Consider the following 19,899-nt stretch of genomic DNA (forward strand, 5'->3'; position numbering starts at 1 on the left):
AACATACTGCTACATTTTGCAAATGTTAACAGCAGTTAATGTAAAATAGTCTTGTCACAGGAAATAGCACCAAACCACCATTTAGGTAGCGATATTTCTACACCTGCAGGCGAAATCAACCGTACCCTTATTATAGACACCGTCCCCAGCAACATCAACTTAATGAGCAACTACAACAGATAGGAGCATGTTCAAGGGACAAAACTCAGCAGAGGTCTATCCAACAATCCTTTCAAAAGTTTGGTCCAAACTTGTGACTGTCAAAATTACCACCATTCCTCCTCGTTGCACATTCTTTCAGAGGGGGTATATGGAAACCAATGTTTATTTCCCTTTGGGAGGGGGAGGGAGGGAGGCTGCAACATTTTCACTCCCAATGGTCACTCATCACTTCAGATCATTGGGTTCTGAAAATAATGTTTCAAGATTTACTGCCTAAATTTTCATGAGTTACCTCCTCTAAATCCTCCACAATCTTATCTGTTGCCCCTAGATTTAAATCAAATTGTAAAAAATTGGTATTATAACCAATCCAATTCAGAAAAAGGAGAAGGGTTCTATTCAAAATATTTCCTGATTCCCCCCCCCCCCCCCCAAATTGGGAGGCGTTTATCTTATTCTGGATTTATGAACCCTAAACAAATATCTCAAAGGGGAAAAGTTCAAAATACATTTCCTGGACACCATCCTCTTTCATCTGGAAATTGGGGATAGCCCTAGATGTGAAAGATGCTTACGTGCATTGTAGCCATTCACAAGAATCACAGGAAATACTTGTGGTTTATAGTGGATGAAAATCAATATCTGTACTATGTGCTACTATTTGTAGTTTGGTAGCTCCAAGTGTATTCACCAAGTACCTTGCAGTGGTAGCTGCTCATGTCAGGAAAAACAATGTTGGGCCATAGGGCAACAACCGTCCATGTTATATCCCTTGTTCATCTGCTCATGAGACAAGCTCAGTGGATTTAGAGATTTCACTGGAATCAGCGTATTAGACAGCGTCTCACAAAATAAGTCTTACCAAAGTTTTTATTCATTCTTTGTGTTGGTGGACTGAATCTTCACATCTTTGTAGTTAATCCTTTCATCCTACCACAAACTCACCACATATTTATGATGGATGCCTTCATGTAAGGCTGGGGAACCCACCTTAATGCAAGTGGCACCTAAGGGACTTGGACTATCCAAGAAAAATGTCTTCACATTAACCTTCTGGAACCCAGAGCCATATTTGAGTCTCTCCTTGTTTTTGAAACATGATTAAAGGAGTAATTCAGATGGACAGGGGTTTTGCATGCTTTGTAGTTTATTTTTCTGCCTGTGTCACTTTTCCCCAAAGAGCTAATTTCCTGTGTGCTGGCCTGCAGGTGGTATTTGACCTATAGTTCAAGCAGAGGCTTTTGATGCTACCTTGACTGAGGGTAACTTGATCAGCATACACATCCTAACAGCCTTGAGTACATGTAACACTGAAACACCCTGCAGTGCCTTTGGTCAAAAAGCTAACTGTTAATACTGTGTGCTCTGATTGGCCCTGGAAACAGAGAACTTGGCCTGAAGGTTCTGGAGCTCTCTAGTTTTGGCTGGGAGTACAGAGGGAGCAGATCTCTGTGCTGAGGCCCAGTTCAGCTCCTGTGGTCAGCCTTTTCCAGACCTCCCCAGGCATTAGCCTAAGTAGTGAAAAATGTTTGGCTGGTTCCTACTGTTTAATCCTTGTTGTTTTACCTGTTTCTATTTGCAGTTTAAAACTTTTATCTATTTACTGTACCTACTTTTACTTAATAAACTTATTAATTTGTTAGTGTTGCCTGTCTTAGACTGACTAATGATCCTGGTATTGTGTATATTTGTATATTTTGTCTGTGGGTATAATTCTAGGAACTGGGAGACCCTTGCTTGTGAGAGGTCTCAGTGTCCCTAGAAACCACCAGGGAATAGCTTGCGGACATGGAACTTGCCCAGAGGCAAGCAGGAACTCAGTTGGCAGGTGGGAGGTTGCCAGTGTGGTAGCACATGCACCAGTGGTAGCGGGCCTGGGCAGTGTTTGGCAGGAGCCTCCAAGTAGCCACAGGGTTATCCTGCTGGGGATTAGGGGTGGCGCTGCGGCATTACATGACATGTAGCAATGAATTACAAGCGAAGGGGTGGGATATTCAAGACTTTGCAAGAAATCATGCAAAATATGGAATTTGGCAATCATAAAGAAAATACATCTAAATGCTGTATATCTCCCAGGGAAGCATGATGTCTTGATGGATTTCTTGCGTTGTCACCTTCAACCTCACGAATGGTCTTACCACCCCAATGTAGTACTTTTCCTCTTCTAGTTCTAGGGAATGCCACAAATAGACTTTTTTGCAGCTCCATAAAACTGCAAACCACCTTCTCTACTGTTTGAAAAGACCTGCGCCTGATTCCTTAGCATAGGATGCTTTTTCCATTCCAAGGAACAAACTAAATAAGGAAAGACAAGGGAAAATTATCCTCATTGCGCTGTTTTCGTTGTGTCATATTTTGGCTACAAAAACTAGCTGTTGCACCACCAGTATGACTTAAAAAATTTCCAGCTCTGTTGACAAAATGCAACGGATTGCTTCTACATTCTTTTTTTTTTTATCAATTAGATTTTATTAACCATTATTAATATATATTACAAAACATCAAACAACACCACGCATTTTACGTACAGCAACATAAAGGAAGTCTGGTATATTCAGGTAAAATCACTCAGAGAAACATAGACAATAAGGGTATGCAGTGTACATGAGCCGGAAAGATTACAACAGTTGTCTACAGCAATCCAAAGGTGATGTGGGTCTGCCTTTCAAGAGTATGGAGAGTACATACAGATATACATGAGATCTCAAACCATGAAATATATACGCCCTGAGCACCCTTTAATTATGGTGTGGATTAGAACTGCGTCTCCATTCCTAATCAGGCTGCCAAATTGCTAAGTATTTAGGCTGGTTACGGTATTTTTGTGCGGTCCATTTATATAGTTCCTGCATAGTGTCTAGTTTCTGAAGGAGCAGGGGCAGAGTGGGGATATCACTATTTTTCCAATGAGCCGCAATAACGCATCGTGCAGCAATGAAAATTTGAAGCATATGTAACCAATCAAGTCTACAACTGGAAGCCGGGACACTGAGCAACACCTGCTCAGGGGTTAATGAGATGGGTCGCCTAAATATATGGCGGAGAACATCAGTAACCATGTCCCAGAATTGCTGTATCTTAGGGCATCCCCACCACATATGGAAAAAGGAGCCTGTGTCGCCACAGTCCCTCCAGCAGTCAGCAGAATGCCTTAATTTTGCTTTCCACATTTTGAAGGGGGTACAATACCACCTTAATAGAACCTTGTAACCATTTTCAGTCAGAGATGTTGAGAGAGAGCTTCGTGTAGTGTTCATAAAATTAATGTCCCAAGTATCCTTATCTACCCTAAATCTGTTTCCCAGGCTGTCACAAAGGAAAGTGTGTGAGTAAGATCAGTATTAAGGAAGTCATATATTTTAGAAATTACTTTTTGTACCTTGTCTGCCTGAGCGCACCAGTTTTCGAATTGTCATCCCTAAGGATAAGTCCTTTGCAGTGATACCAGTTCGCAGGAAGTGACTGGTTTGCATATACTGAAAAATATCATTATCTGCTAACTGGTACCTGTCTTGAAGGGTCTGAAAAGGTAGAATACCGCCCACTTCCCACAGCTTCCCGAAGGTTTGAATATTGCGCTCTTTCCAACTAGTATAACTAGCAGAGGTCCAACCTGGAGAGAAGGACTTGTTATGAAATAGAGAAGTGCTCATAAAATACTGTCGGGGACCGACCAGTTTAGTCTTCCATTTCCTCCATGTCATCAACGTATTGGGCAGGGATGGTGTCTCAACCCCACCCTGCAGCCACGATTCTTTAGGTTGCCACGTTGTCGCCCACAGTGGCATCTGGCCTAGCAACGCCTGCTCAATATCTGTCCATCTTTTCCTCTCACTCTGTTTATGCCAATCCACAATAGCTCTAAGTTGAGCAGCAGCATAGTAACGCCCCAAATTTGGGACGCCCAGCCCACCCCACAATCTGTGCCTATACAGGGTTGTTCTAGCCACCCTAGGCGGCTTTCGCTCCCAGATAAATGTGAATATCTTTTTCTGCCAGCACTTAAGCATGGAAGAAGAGATTGAAACTGGAAGAGTCTGGAAGAGATATAGGAACTTTGGTAATACTGACATTTTAATAGCCGCAATGCGTCCCATCCAGGACAACTGATGCCTGGTCCAACTGTCAAGGTCGGTGAAAATTTTGGAGGTAAGAGGCGTGTAGTTTAGGTGAAAGAGGTCCTCTATCTTGTTGCTTATTAATATCCCCAGATATTTTATATGCTGAGATGCCCATCAAAAGGGAAATTTAGCTTTGATGGCCTGAATCTGATCTGCCAGTAAGGATATGTTTAGAAGCTCTGACTTTTCTAAATTCAATTTAATTTAAAACAGTTTCTAAATTCAATTTAAAACCGTGCTTCTACATTCTAACCCACATTCTGTAGTATTAATGGTATCGATATTGACAGCCAGATAATGCCACTAGTGTCTTTAGCTGCAGAAATAAGAGGAGTAATCTTATAAGTGAGTTGATCTGGATTGGGGTTACTTTGGAGGCAGCGTTCACAGGCCCTGGCAGAGAGTTTATCAGTCAGCAGTGACACCCACTAGCTGGACTTAAGGTGCACACATATTGGGCTCTGTAGCCATAAGTGTCAGCTCGGTGGGTATTTAAGTACCTTCAGTATTGAGCATGATCCTTCACTGTGTCCAGAGAGGGGTTGTTTGTGATGTTTAGCACCCTCAATCACTGTGAAAAGTTGGCTCCCATGTCTGGAGGGAGCTGCATTCTGTGGCACTGGGCTAAAGATGGACACTGTAGTGACTAGACTAGGTTGTTGGGGTGGTTGGATTTAAAAATGAGAAAAAAATCCTTGAGTAATTGCAATGAAAGATCATAATGCTCTAGTTCAATAGAAACCAGTTCTGATTAGATAGAAACATAGAAACGACGGCAGAACATGACAAACGGTCCATCCAGTCTGCCCAGCAAGCTTATGGTAGTATCTGCCGCGCCATACCAGTCACCCCTATACAAAGTCAGGGCCCTTGTTGGTTGCTGTTTGGGTCCAATTCCCTGTTACATCTTGCCGCTGAAGCAGAGAGCAATGTTGGAGTTGCATCAAAAGTATCAGGCTTATTGGTTAATGGTTGTAACAGCCGTATCAGCAAGTTACCTCCATTCTTATTTGTTTTACCAGGTTGTAAAATTCAGAATCCATATTGATTGCTGTCTGACTCTAATTCCCCTTTTGCCCCTGTTATTGAAGCAGAGAGCAATGATGGAGTTGCATCAATAGTATGAAGGCTTATTGGTTAAGGGAAGTAACTGCCACACCAGCAAGTTACCCCTATTCACTCTTCTCCATTTTCATCCTCTAGCCTTTAGGGATCCAAATGGTAAACTGCCAGGCCAAAAATACAGTAAAAAAAAACAACAACCCAAAACAAAACTTTTTGAGCACTGGAAGTTGTGATGCTTTTTAAAAGGCCAGCCAGAAAGTCATTACAATACATGAACTTTAAGACCTCATATGCTGCTGCCTCAGATGTCTCTAAAATACTGACCAGCAGAGGCCTAAAAATTCTTGAAAGCTATGTACTGCAAAACCTTGCTTTGTTGGCCCTTTAGAAGATCTTGCAACCTAAAAAAGTTTCCAGTTGCCTTCAGGAATAATATGGCTACTAGTATATTCCAAAGCTTTGGTTACAAATATTTCTTATTTATTTATTTATTGGTTTTTATATACCGCCGCTTATCGAGATATCACGTCGGTGTACAGAGAACATATTAACATACACAATAGCGTTTTACATAGAACAAAATAGTAAAAGTTAATAAACTATACGCCATGGCGTTATACATAAAGCAAAATAATAACCATTACAATGAACAACTCAAGTATGTGGAGGGGGGAAACTAGGATTGACTTCATTAAATAAAACGTAGCATGGTGTAAATATTACATAAAACAACTTAGGATATTAATTAAGCATAGCTTAAGGCAAGAATACCGTTGGGGGACATAACTTAGTATGACGGGGGGGTGGGAGAGTAGGAAGGTAGGAGAGAGAGTTAAAAAAATTGGGAGAGAGAGGTAGTGATAGACGTTCCATCTTAGGAGAGGCGTAAATATGAGTTAAGAAAGCATCATTAGAGCCAAGTGGTGATAATATACGGGAATGGAGGATACTAATGAGAACCTCTAGGGAGGAGGAGAGAAGAAAAGGTGGGGGCGGCCACATAAAAAGTGAAAGGATTGGCAAATGGAGACTATGGAGGAGGAAATATGAGTCATGTGTAGGCTTGAGTGAATAACCACGTCTTGAGTTTTTGTTTAAATAACTTATGGGACAGTTCCAGACGCAAGTCAGAGGGCATGGAGTTCCATAAAGTGGGGCTAGCGATGGACAGGGCGCGGGCTTTAGTGGAAGCATAAATAAATGTTTTTGGAGAGGGGGTTTGCAGGGTGGCTAAGTATTGATTTCTAGTTGGCCTGTTAGATATATGGAATTGTAAAGAGTTAGAGAACCAGTTCATTTCTGGGTTGTGGAGAGATTTGTGGATGAGAGATAATGCCTTGTATTGAATGCGAGAGTGAATAGGGAGCCAATGTAAGCCCTTAAGGATAGGGGTAATGTGCTCCTTTGAGGTGGTGTTGTGAGGATACGAGCCGCAGTGTTTTGCAAAATTTGTAGCGGGAGTATGGAACTTTTGGGTAGGCCTAGTAGTAGTGCATTACAATAGTCAATTTTCGAAAAGACCATGGCTTGTAAAACAGTACGGAAATCGGAAAAGTGCAGTAGTGGTTTGAGTTTTTTTGAGTGTGTGGATCTTGAAAAAACTTTCTTTGAGTGTTGCATTAATAAATTTTTTGAGTGTCATATGGTCGTCAAGTAGGACTCCTAGGTTCCGGACTTGGGAGGAGTATTGTATGAGTGGCAAAATAGTGCATGTTATGGGCGTAGTATTGGAGAATCAGAATAATAAAAGAATATCTTGATTATGTATCAAATTATCTGAAAGCATTTTGGTTAGTGCTGCTACTTTAAAGAATAGAATAATTAATAAACGAATATGATCATTTAAGTTTCTAAGAATCAAACTCTCAAGATACATTGCAAGTGATGTCATTAAGCATAGTGATGGAGGAAGCATATATGAACGTCAATTACAGGAAAGATAACATTGACATAGGAACAATTGAAATCTTTCAGATGGATGACTGAATGAATTTTGTGGAAACTTGATATTGTAAAAGACCGTTCTGTATGTTTTTCAGTGATAGGATAATTGTTCCTTTATGCCATAGAATTGTGGTACTCTAGTTAAATTACAAGCATTGCACTGGGGTACATCAGGTCCTCTGAAATAGAATCAAAATGTATCTAAAGTGAGTAGCAAGATATGGGGAGGTACTGGCAAATAACAGATATCCAAGAGAAGAATAATTTATGGTACAGGCTCTACTGTTTTAATTTTTAGAATTCTCATGTTATAATAAAATAGATAAGATCTAATCACTAATGTTCCTTGAACCTGTGAGCACTTTTTAGAATATGAAAAGTGAAATGTTTGTAAGGCTGCTGATCTCCAAGCCACACACTGGTTTTTAAGCATGGGTCTGGTATTGGCTGAAGAACTTGGTCTGCCTATCAGATTGCAACATTCAGGGGCTAGCACCATTTTATAATTCTGATCTATTTGAAATTTCATGCTTGTTCACACTAGACTCTTTTGCGACATGGTGCAAACCCTGATTTGAGGGATGAAGATGGTAAAACTCCTTTGGACAAAGCTCGTGAGAGAGGTCACAGTGAAGTGGTGGCTATTCTGCAGTCTCCAGGTTAGTTTGAATTTTCATATGTAAATTTTGCTCTTAATCATCAAGCAAGAATTTGATGTATTTCTCATGTGATATTACATGAACTGCTAAAGTGATGGCCTGTACGCTTTAATAAACAACTGTCCTTTATCTGTAGATTAATAGGCATTATTAAGGGATTTTCTTGAATGTGTCAAAGAATGAGGATGATAAACCACTGGTCCAGCACTCTTACCAATAGTAATCTATAGATTGCCTTTAATGCATAGGGCTTCATACAAAGAAAAATTAGGTGGTTGCAAGCTCTTTTCTCCATGGACAAGAATGGCATGAATCAGCTATACAAGTGGGTAATGACATCTGATGGTGCCGAGATAGAAAAATGCTCTCAAAGCTGATGAAAATAGGCCGCCGTGCAAGTCTCCTCAGTATTTTTTTTCCCTTCTGTTCTTGTGAAGACATGTTTTTGCAGTCTTTCCTTCAGTTGCACATCAGATTTTTTTGCATTTTGGCTTGTTTTTATTTTTAGTGTTTTTCATTTCTTTCTTTTTTTTTTTTGTCTCCAAAAAAGAATAATTGTTTTTTTCAAACATTGTTTGACATAGCCTCAGCCCTATTCACGGTGGTGGAAAGCAAATGGGATTTCCTTTATGCCATAAGCTTTCATTGTTCCTACAAGATGATTTTGTCTGATTAATATGACTGCTGCATTTGATGTACCAAGCCATCCCATGACTGACTTAACTGCTCTGTTTATGCCCATATACTCCCCTGGGGCCAGGAAATCCAGAAGCTACACATTCAGAATTTTAAAATTCTCTTCCAGTTTCCTCTATAGCAGTAAAGGGGAAAATCATCTAAAGCAGAGGGACCAATGCATAAATTAAAAAAGGTGGAGTCCTTTCATTCTAGGTGTCATGACTTAGAAAAGTAGAGGCACAGATGCCATTCCCCTTCCAGCAAAGAAGGAGATAAATTGTGCTTCTCTGCACTGGGACATCCAGGAGCCAAGATAAGGTCCTATTAGTGCAAACACAAAAATTTGTCTTCAGCGGCACATTCGGTGATAGCTAGAGGCATTGCATCTTTATCAGTGCCATCAACTTCTTGATGCCAAAGAAACAAAAAAAGCAAGTGCATTCTGAATACACTCTTTAAAAAAACAAAACAAAACCCTATAGCACTTCTAGTTCCAAAAATGGATAGTTCTTCCACTGCTATTTCTCCTCCCATAAAGAAGCATCATTCCTTTGTGAGGAAAATGTGGCTTGAATTAATCAAGAACTATTTTATTAATGCACTAGATTCTCTGCCGCTTCCTTCATAAATGAAACAGATGTTTACCATCTTGGAGTTTATGGCCCTTATATAGAAACTCAGTTGTCTGTTTTGTTATAACAGTGCAGATAACAAATTATAATAAAATGGGTCACAGTCTTGTATTATAGTTCACCCATCTCAAAGGCTAGAATAACCTCAGAAGATCCTCTTGTAGTATTATCTGACTCAAAAGAAGGTTGAAAATTATCATATACTTTGTTATAATGTTCTGTTAATGTTGAGGCCACTGGGCTTTCATCAGATTGTTTACAAACTCCCAGAAGTATATCGCCACCTGAGGATATGTCATGTCTAATCTTTGTCCAAAAAAATGCCAAAATAATTTTGTTTACAGGAAGAAACAGAACTTAGAGTATATATTTGAAATATATTCAAGCCCCAAAAGCAAGTAGTAGCTGTTCCAATTAATAGAATACTACAGAAGCTCCAGACAAGAATGCGGCTCGCAACCTTATCTATATTTCCAGTAGCAAGGAAGTTGGATCTCAAATACAGCCTTGTCCCAGTCATCAAAAAGTGCAATCAGTTTTGAAAAAAAAGTAAAGCATTCTAAAACACATTCGAGTATCCCTCAAGGAAAAGATGCTAATTTACTGGATAATGTAGTGAAAGATTTTTCAGTCAGCTATGCTAACATCTAGGCTAGCTGCTGCTCAGCTTCATATGGTGCAATATATGTATAATGCCTTACAGAAGTTGCAAGGTATGTCACAATATCTTCCTTCAGACTATGGATCACTTTACTCATATACTACAAGAAGCAGAAAAATGTGGAACACATCTAATTCAATCAACTTATAATGCTTACGATACTACTTATGGGACATCTGTGGTTGCTGTCAAAACCAGAAGGATAATATGGCTTTGGGTTTTGAATCCCCATGAAGACGTTCATGGAAAACTGGCTAACGCTTCATACACCTCTTCAAAAAGAGAGTAAAAGAAACAGTAGAACTGATTAAAAAAAACACAGCGCCTTACCCTATCGGCAGCTACACCAAGCAGCCATCTATAAGTAGGCAAAGTCCTCCTTGGCATTACAGGAAACTGTACTGTTATTAAAGAAGAAGTACCAAACCTATTCTTGTCAGTGGCCTTGCCTGCAAAAGCAGTTTCAACAACAGCAGATCAGGCCACATGCTAGGGACAAAGCATAATCCAAACCTCTGCAACAAATCTACTTCTAGTTTTTGATTACAGTATTGAAAAATCTTCCCTATTAGATTTAAACAGCTTTCCAAAGGGGCAAGGCTTTAGCATGTCAGCCCACCGAGGTCTTTGATAACTATTGGCTATTTAAAGATCATTCACTAGGGATACCATTTGAATTTCAAATCCACAGAACAATCTTCTAAGGAGCTACTCCATAAGTACAGAGCAAATGCAATGCTTCCATCAAGAGTTGTCAACCCTCCTCATTGCAAATGCAGTAGAGCATGTCCCAATTTGACATCTATAGCTGGCCCTCACCTCTGGAACAACCTTCCACCTTCTCTCAGAACTGACCACTCTACGCCCTCCTTCCGAAAGAACCTAAAAACCTGGCTCTTCTGGAAAGTATTCCCTCCAGATAAATAATCTCCTCCTTATGCCACCCATTCCCCCAGATAAATTATTCCGCCCCCGGCCCTGCCATCCCCCCTCCCTGCCACTGTACATAACAAGTTAAATCAGAACATATTCCGTTAAGTTATTTTAATATATTGCTGTTAAGTTATTTCGTAAAGCAAGTTATAAGTACCTAGTTAGTTAATCTGTTACACTGTACCATGTCATTATAAGGCTTGCCTTTAGACATCATGTTATATGTAAACCGATGTGATATGCCAAATCGAATGTCGGTACAGAAAAGCAAATAAATAAATAAATAGAAGAACGCAAGGTTCTATTCTAAATACTTACTCATTCCAAAGAAAACAGGTATTCTCCATCACCTGTTGGTCTTCAGAGAGATCAACCGATATCTGAAGAAGTTAAAATTCAGGATGATCTCTGTAGGCATTATCCTCCCTCAGTTAAGAGATTAACAGTTGGCTAACCACATCAAAGATGCCTACACACATACACATGTTCCATTTCAGGAGATGCTCAGGAAGTTTCTATGATTCACCATAGCTAGTGATCATTAACAGTATTGTGTTCTTCCTTTTGGCCTTTCTGCAACACCCAGTAGTTGCTGATTACCTAAGACAGAATGATGTCTTAGACTGGCTCATACAGAGCCATACCCTTCAAGAAGTTCATTTCTCTATATGATGAATACCCTTCAATCCTTAGGATTCATCTTCAATTTCCAAAATGTCAGTATTAAGCTGATTCACAATAGCCTTCATAGGAGTCCATAGGAGTGCTTCTCTAAGCAGAGCGTATATAAATTAACAAAGATGATAATTCTTTCATTTCAAAAACAGGTTTTTGCCTGTTTCTTCATGAAAATGTTGGACTGTATGGTGGCAACAGTCCATGTTTTCCTTTTGTGCATCTCAGCCTAAAACAAGCTCAGTGGCACTGGAAGCTTCAATCGAAACAGTGATTGTCACACAGCATGAAGATATCTAACATTCAAACATTCTCTGGTGATTGAATCCTTCAGACCTATTGAGAGGTCAGTTTTATCATCAAGTTCAATTTCAAATTACAGTAACCATAGTTGCCTCCAACCAGGGATGGGGAGCTCATCTGAAAATCCTTTGTTTTTAGGGAACTTGGTCTCCACAAGAGTGTTACTTCTGCGTAAATCATTTAGAGCTGAGCAATCTTCAGAGGCCTATGTAATATCATCATTGAACGCTGCCAGGAGTGGTACAATTATACTACACTCCTGGTGTCCTTTGAGGTTTCAGGAGGTTCCGTGTGAGGCAGGAGGGTGGTAAATAAGGGTTGAAGGTGGAGGTTAGGAGGCGGCCTGGATCTGGCCTGGGTTTTTAAAATGGAGGGAGATGGGCTGTCTTGGGTTGCTATGGTCCACAACTTATTCACATTCTTTTGGTGGCATGGGGGAAATCGGATGCTATGTTCTGACCTTATTGTTAATTTTTTGGTCAGCCAGGATTGTTGATGAGCCTGCTTACCCTGAAGGCTTTTTTTTTTTTCCCCAGCAGTTAATTGGCAAAGGATAGTCTAGCAGTGGATGCATTTTCAATCCTATGGAATCAAGGACTTCTGTGTGCATTCCTCTCAGTTCCATTTCTAGCCAAAACAGTTCAGAAATAAAGGAGAGAGAAAGATCTAGTGATTTTGATAGTCCGTTTTAACCATGACAAATTTGGTTTGTGTGACTTCAATGTCGAGTTGTTCAACATCCAATATTCCCATCCCTGATTATGTAGTGCAATGGGAATCGCCTTGGCTTTTCTGAGTGAGCTTTTCTGTCTTGGTGCCATCAGAAGCTGACATCCACTTGTGTTGTGCTGTCTACAGAGACCATTTATTATGGGTAAGCAGCTTTACCAAAAATATGTAATCTTTATACGAGCATGTTCCAATTTCTTGTAGTAAGTGATGGATGTGGAGTTTGAACCTGAGTCTTTATCGTCCCTGTTCTTTATCCTAAAGTGCCAGTTTGAGTATACCTTGAATTAAAATAAGAGGGGACTGTGTGTTAGATTTAGAAAATGTATTAAGTATGTCCAAAGATTACTTTAAGTGTTTTTTGTTAAAGCAAACATGTAGTGTAGTCGCTAAAAATGCTCTAGTTGGAGCATTTTAATGTCCCGAAAACAAAACTACTTGTTTCTGTTAAACATCTGTTATTAAATTTATTAAGTAGAAAAACCTTTAAGCAAAAGTGTTACCACACCTTAAGCCCCAAATTTGTCTTCTCAGGTGACTGGATGTGTCCTGTTAACAAAGGGGATGACAAGAAGAAAAAAGATGCGAATAAAGATGAAGAAGACTGTAATGAACCCAGAGGAGATCCAGAAATGGCACCTATATACTTGAAAAGATTATTGCCTGTCTTTGCACAAACATTTCAGCAAACCATGCTTCCTTCAATCAGGTAAAATGATTTGTGCATACATTATACAGTGCCTGTTTAGTGGTGCAAAGCACAAGCAGGACTTGTTTTCCTCAAGGCATTGCCGGTTTCTTAATTGTGTTCTCTCCTTTATATGCCCCTGTTTCTTGATTCATTCCTTCAATTCATGCCCATTCTGAAGCCTGACTACTTCTCCCTTGCTGTAAATATGATCTTTTTCTGCTCTCAGCACTGTAGTATGTATTTACTGTTTATTATGTGACAGTATGAAGTCTCTTGCCCCATATAACATAAAATTATATTGTGTTCATAATGCAGAAGAATTTGTTCTCAAACATCATTTTAAGTTGGTTGTATTTCTTTATGCTAATAGTCTGAGTTTTCTGTCTTTTAAGGAAAGCGAGCCTGGCTCTGATTAGAAAAATGATCCATTTTTGTTCAGAGGCCCTGCTAAAAGAGGTTTGCGATTCCGATGCTGGCCACCACTTGCCTACAGTACTTGTGGAGATCACTGCAACTGTACTTGATCAAGAAGTAAGCCCCTCTCCCTTTAATCTTCTGTTTAATCTAAAATGTACATTTGGGACAGTGTAGCTCAACCCTTTTGTTGGTGGGAATTAAGTTAAAAATGCATATCTTATTCTGAAATAAAATGTCTGAAACCATTTATGGAATCCATTGCCCTGCTCAGACTGACCAACCGACCATGGGTCTTCCCTTGCAGATTTTCTCTCCTTATTTCTTTTTAATCATATTCTCATGAGAGATACTGCTTGTTTTTTAAAAGCAGCATTCAACTTCTTTTTGAGTATCACTTAAACAATATCTACTGGCTGGTCAGTAGTACTTTTTAACTTCTTTCACCCATCTCCAGGTTTGATTGGACTAAAAATCCATGAGTGTCTTAATTAGTAATATAGATTATTATTATATTAATTAATATATAATTATTAATATAGATTTTACATGCATGAAACTGAATATGTGTTGAACTGATTCATTCAATGGGAAGTACTCTAATTTTGGCATTAGATATTAGAATATGGAACATGTCTTTAACACATTATTTGAATGGTATGAAAGATCTTGGATTTTCTGTGTCAAAATAAACTGAGGCTAAATTCGCCAAAAAGGGAGGTGGTGTTGATTGGTTTAAAAAAGGGTTTCAGTCATGTATGCTCAAAGGTGACCCTTGAAAGATAAAGCTCCCTTTCAGTGCCCAAGTCCAGAGCCTGAGCTTCATATTGGACTCTCAACTTACCATCAAAGCCCAAGTCCTAGCAGAAGCTAAATCAGCCCGTTTCCATATTCACCAACTCTATCCTTTTTTGATGGCCCTGCTTTACTAAGGTTATCTAAGGTTATGTACTCTCCTGCTCGGATTATTGCAACTTGCTTTTTTACATTGAGATCCTAAACAAACTAAACTGGCGTCTGTAGTTTATTTAGAATGCTGCAGCACAAATGATGCTAAATGTAAGTAAATTTACTAGGATCATTCCATCTCTAAAAACCCTGTGCTCGCTCCCAACACTCTACCATTTCATTGTCCTGGCCTACAAGGCTCTCGGTGGTTGAGTACTGCCTTATCTTAACAGGCATCTCGCCCTATATACACATTTTTGCCTTCGGTGGTCTCTGCTACAAGCCCGCTTAGTCATTCTGGCCCCAAGGAAATATGCTTCAGCAGCACCGGAAAGAGAATTTTCTCAGGATCAGTCCCAATCCTATGGAACTCTCTACCACCTATCATCAAACTAGCTCTGGATCTCATAGTTCTCAGGAAGCTACTGAAAATGTGAAACTATGAAGCAGTTTTCAGTCCACAGCTGTAAATTGAGCCCCCTGATGGTGAATCCCATAATCCTGACCACTTCTATCAGAATTGCTAAGAGCTGTGACATACAGGAAAACTGCCCTAATTAGACTAAGTGCATCTGGGCCTTACCTCAACCATCTTTACCTCCTCAGTGTATTTCACTCATTATACTTGTCTAGCCTTGTGTTTATTTCTTCTTAGTAATCACCTACTGGATTCTCTGTATGGCACCATTTATTATACTACAAGCCGTTAAGCCCGTTAAAACGGGCTACATTAACATTTTTTTTGGATCATTTCCTTCCCCCTCATTCTCCCTCCCACCTCCCCCACTCTCTCCCCTCAGTCACTCCTCTCTCTCCCCCCCCTCCCTCCTCCCCTCAGTCACTCCCCCCTCCTCCCTCCCTCAGTCACTCCTATCTCCCCCTCCCCCAGTCACTCCCCTCAGTCACTCCCCCCTCTTCCCCTCAGTCACTCCCCCCTCCCCCCAGTTACTCCTCTCTCCCCCCTCCCTCCTCCCCTGAGTCACTCCTCCCTCCCCCTCCCCTCAGTCACTCCTCCCTCCCCCCCCTCCCCTCAGTCACTCCTCCCTCCTCCCTCTCCTCAGTCACTCCCCCCTCCCCTCAGTCACTCCTCCCTCCCCCCTCCCCTCAGTCAGTCACTCCCCCCTCCCCTCTCCCCTCAGTCACTCCCCCCTCCCTCCCTCCTCCCCCCCTCAGTCACTCCCCCCTCCCTCCCTCCTCCCCTGAGTCACTCCTCCCTCCTCCCCTCAGTCACTCCCCCTTCCCTCCTCCTCCCTCCCCCCAGTCACTCCTCTCTCCCTCCTCCCTTCAGTCGATCTCCGCCGAAGACCCAGAGCGGCAGCGGCATGCGCGCGAGGGAGGGACAGACTTCCTGGAAGTCTGTCCCTCCCTCGCGCGCATGCCGCCGCCGCTCCTGCCGCTCCTGCCGCTCCGGGCCGCCGCTGCCGCCGCTCCTGCCCAGGTCTTCGGGCTGGGGCCGCCGCCGCCGCCGCTCCGGGTCTTCGGGCCGCTGCTCCGGGTCTTCGGGCCGCCGCTCCTGCCGCTCCGGGGCTTCGGGCCGGTGCCGCCGCTCCGGGTCTTCGGGCCGGTGCCGCCGCTGCCGCCGCTCCGGGTCTTCGGGCCGGTGCCGCCGCCGCTCCGGGTCTTCGGGCCGCCGCCGCCGCTCCCGCCGCTCCGGGTCTTCGGGCCGCCGCTCCTGCCACTCCGGGTCTTCGGGCCGCCGCTCCTACGGCGCCATTTTTATTTTTAAGAGGCACACTGTGACCGACGTGCTCGCATGCGCGGTAGAGCTGCTCTCTACTGCGCATTTGCGGCACGTCGGTCAAGCTTCGTTTATTAGGTAGGATTACAAAAAAATACATCCCCCACATGACTATGCACAAAAGTTATTTATTTTTTTAAAGATTTTAGAATTTTTTTACTAATACTTATTGCTTAACTACACTATTAAGCCCACTATTTTAAACAAGTGGTGTGAGAAAGGGGAAAAAAAACTGACAGCACACCATATTGAATGTCATAAAAGAAAATTTCTAACAGTGCAAAGAACCATTCTGGGCTACCATCACTGGAAAAAACCCCTTTGTATCCTCCTCCTTCTGTATTTCAACACCACCATTGTTTCCACTTTTAAGTCAAGTCCAAAAAACTTCCTTTTATTCTCAGTATGGACTTTACATATGGTTCAATTTTGCTCGATATTTAGTTTAGTTTGATACTTATCTTTATATAAGGGCTTGTGTAGGCTTCTAAGAAACAAACAATGCAGACATGGCCATGTTTCCCGGCTTGAGCTGCTGCTTCAGGGTGATCAGAATGGTTCTTTGCACTGTTAGAAATTTTCTTTTGTGACATTCAATATGGTGTGCTGTCAGAGTTTTTTTCCCCTTTCTCACACCACTTGTTTAAAATAGTGGACTTCCAATTAGTTAAGCATTAAATATTAGTAAAAAAAAAAAATTCTTAAATCTTACAAAACAAAATTTGTGTTAGACATGTGGGGGCTGTATTTTTTTGTAATAGTGTATGTGGGATATGCTTCTGAGTCTTTTTTTTTTTTTTATAGCTGACCATTTATTGTACTACATGTTGCTGTCCTATATAGTATGTATGTATTGTACTTTATATACTGGCCCTGTTCTATAGTAATTTTTTTACCAGCCATAACAGTATACTTTGTATTGCACTATTTATGTACTCTACTTGACAATATTATACTTGACAGTTCTTCTAGTTAATGATTGTACTTTATACCCATTATACTCTAATCTACTGTAACACGCTTTGTATTATCTTGTTAGAAAAGCATGATATAAATAAACAGTGGTAGTGATACATATTTGTGGTGATGTCTTGGTGCTTAAAAGTCCTTTACCACTATTGGCAGGGCACATTTATAAATTAATGTTCTCTGAAGACACTTTTCACCATAGTCACACACATGGATGAGTTCATTGATTCTTGGTACCATTGGCCATATCCAAAGCTTTTTCAAGAATTCTGAAGAACCCCCTCTATGCATATGTAGCAGTTCTCCATGGCCATGCAGCATTCCTCAGTATATCTTTATTTGCTGTGGTCAATGGATGTTTGCTGTGGCAGAATATTTATTGTATTTTGGTTCTTTGGAGCTCTTTTGCTTGGCTTACCTTAGTCTTTTTTTCTACTTTGGTGTTTTCGTGGGTTTTCAAGTTTTTTGCTATCAGCAAGTCTGCTGAAAGTGCAGCCTCTGACCTCTGGTTGTGGTTTCCCCTTCTTTTTCTTTAGGTTGTCTAGTGATTTAAAAAATATATTTGATTTCATATTGATTTTTTGGATGATGTCAGAAAAGAATGCTAGCACCTTCAAGTTTTGCCTGGATTGCAGGCAGAAGCTGTTTATTACTGACCATCACAAGATCTGCTGCAAATGTCTGTGAGGATCATGTGTCCCATGATAAAAGCTGCTCATGCATGTCACCAAGGGCTATCAAGATCTGCAAGATAAGACTACTGTCTTGGAAGATTTGAAGAAGTAATTCTGGTCCACTGACCCTGCATTGAAGGCAGCAGTTAATCCAAGGACCATGGTGGAATAATTTTCAAAGGGAAAGTATGCTTATACTTTCCCTTTGAAAACTGATATAAAGTATGTGTGTAAATTGCCTTCAAATCTATACAGACTCTTACAAATGTATTTCTTATTTGCAGGCTTTGAGATATTTGAGCCCTGTACTAGTGTGTTTGTTTTCTTTGAGCATAGATTACTGCAGTTGTAACAAATCCAGTGGTTTGCTCAAGAGTCCACTGAAAGATTTGCAGACTTGTTTGTTATAAACTAGGCAAGGAATCCAGATTTTTGGAGGTGTGAAATGTTAATACATTCAGCTTTTGCATAGAAATGCTAAGATATTGCTGCAGGTAGTCTGCTTGCCCCTAGCTACACATGATGATAAGTTTGTGCCATTTGTATTATCTTGACGTGAATGGAAATTATATTGCAGAGGGCAGATATGATATTGTGCTCGACTGTTGCAGTTAAAAATGCTAATTATGCTGTCTCTTTTCATCCTTCTCTAAAACTTTAATTTGAAATCTTGGGATCAGATTGGTTTTCTCTTCTGTTTCTTGAGCAGGATGATGATGATGGCCACCTGCTAGCATTGCAAATCATTAGAGATTTAGTAGATAAAGGGGGCGATCGTTTCCTTGATCAGCTTGCTAGACTTGGTGTCATCAGCAAAGTCTCAACTCTAGCAGGACCTTCTTCTGACGATGAGAATGAGGAGGAGACCAAACCTGAGAAAGTAAGTACTTGCTAAAGGTTTTGTGGTCAATCAAATGTTTCAGAATCCTTATAATTTTGGAAATATTTAGCCGATCAATAACAACTTGACAAACTTGCAGTATCTTCCCAAAAGAGAGATCTTATTTTTTTCAATGTGAGCTGCCTTTTCTGTTTAATAATATACATAAAATTGAATAGCTTCTGAAAGTTTGATCTAATTTAATTTGTAGTGATCCTACAGAGTTCATAAATCTAATTTCTGAGTGAAGCCCAAGTACATTGCTTCAGTGATTAGTTGTTAGTTTTGCTGGGCAAAAGTTTGCTAGTTTTTAATACTGATTTGAGTGTTCTGCTGTTTAATACCATACCCTCTGAAAAAAAATAATCTTGTATGATTTTCACTAATATTTTTCAGGTAATTGTGTCTTCTGAAGAATGTGTAGCACTAGTTATAGTGCAGTACTTATGCAGGGTACACGTCCTTCTGCTTTTCTGGTTGACTGTATTGAAATACTTCTTTTAGGATACTATAATATCGTAGCAAATCATGACCCTGTCGTTATCTTCAGTTACACTATAAAATGCTTTATTCTGAACAGTTTTAAATTGGAGCTGTTTGGTTGTACTTATAACTTATGAGCATGTCATGGTCTTATACTGCAGGAGGATGAACCTCAGGAAGATGCTAAGGAGCTACAGCAAGGGAAACCTTATCACTGGCGAGACTGGTCAGTTATTCGCGGGAGAGATTGCTTGTACATCTGGAGTGATGCTGCTGCTCTAGAGTTGTCCAATGGGAGTAATGGATGGTTCCGATTTATCCTAGATGGAAAACTCGCTACCATGTATTCTAGTGGTAGTCCTGAAGGAGGCTCTGATAGCTCAGGTAAGTTGTGTGTTAAAACACATGAATAGAAAATAAAGGCAGTGTCTGAATGTTCCGGGTGGGGGAATGGAGGTGAGATAAGGGGACAAGGATGGGCCTGGACAAATCAGCTGGAGCATAATAGGCGCATTCCCAGGTATTATATAACCCAGCGAT

At 40.8% G+C, this 19,899-nt stretch overlaps 1 protein-coding gene across 1 annotated transcript in view; it reads left to right on the plus strand.

The window, feature by feature from the left end:
• The window catches only part of HECTD1 (HECT domain E3 ubiquitin protein ligase 1), a 345,856-nt gene that overhangs the window by 132,166 nt on the left and 193,791 nt on the right, over positions 1-19,899 (plus strand). Inside the window, 5 exon segments of the mRNA XM_029598986.1 lie at positions 7,837-7,951; positions 13,097-13,271; positions 13,646-13,784; positions 18,706-18,876; positions 19,521-19,743. Of these exon segments, the coding sequence (XP_029454846.1) occupies positions 7,837-7,951; positions 13,097-13,271; positions 13,646-13,784; positions 18,706-18,876; positions 19,521-19,743 (823 nt within the window).

The sequence above is a fragment of the Rhinatrema bivittatum genome, chromosome 4 (assembly GCF_901001135.1).
Source record: "Rhinatrema bivittatum chromosome 4, aRhiBiv1.1, whole genome shotgun sequence".
In the NCBI taxonomy this organism is placed as follows: Eukaryota; Metazoa; Chordata; class Amphibia; order Gymnophiona; family Rhinatrematidae; genus Rhinatrema; species Rhinatrema bivittatum.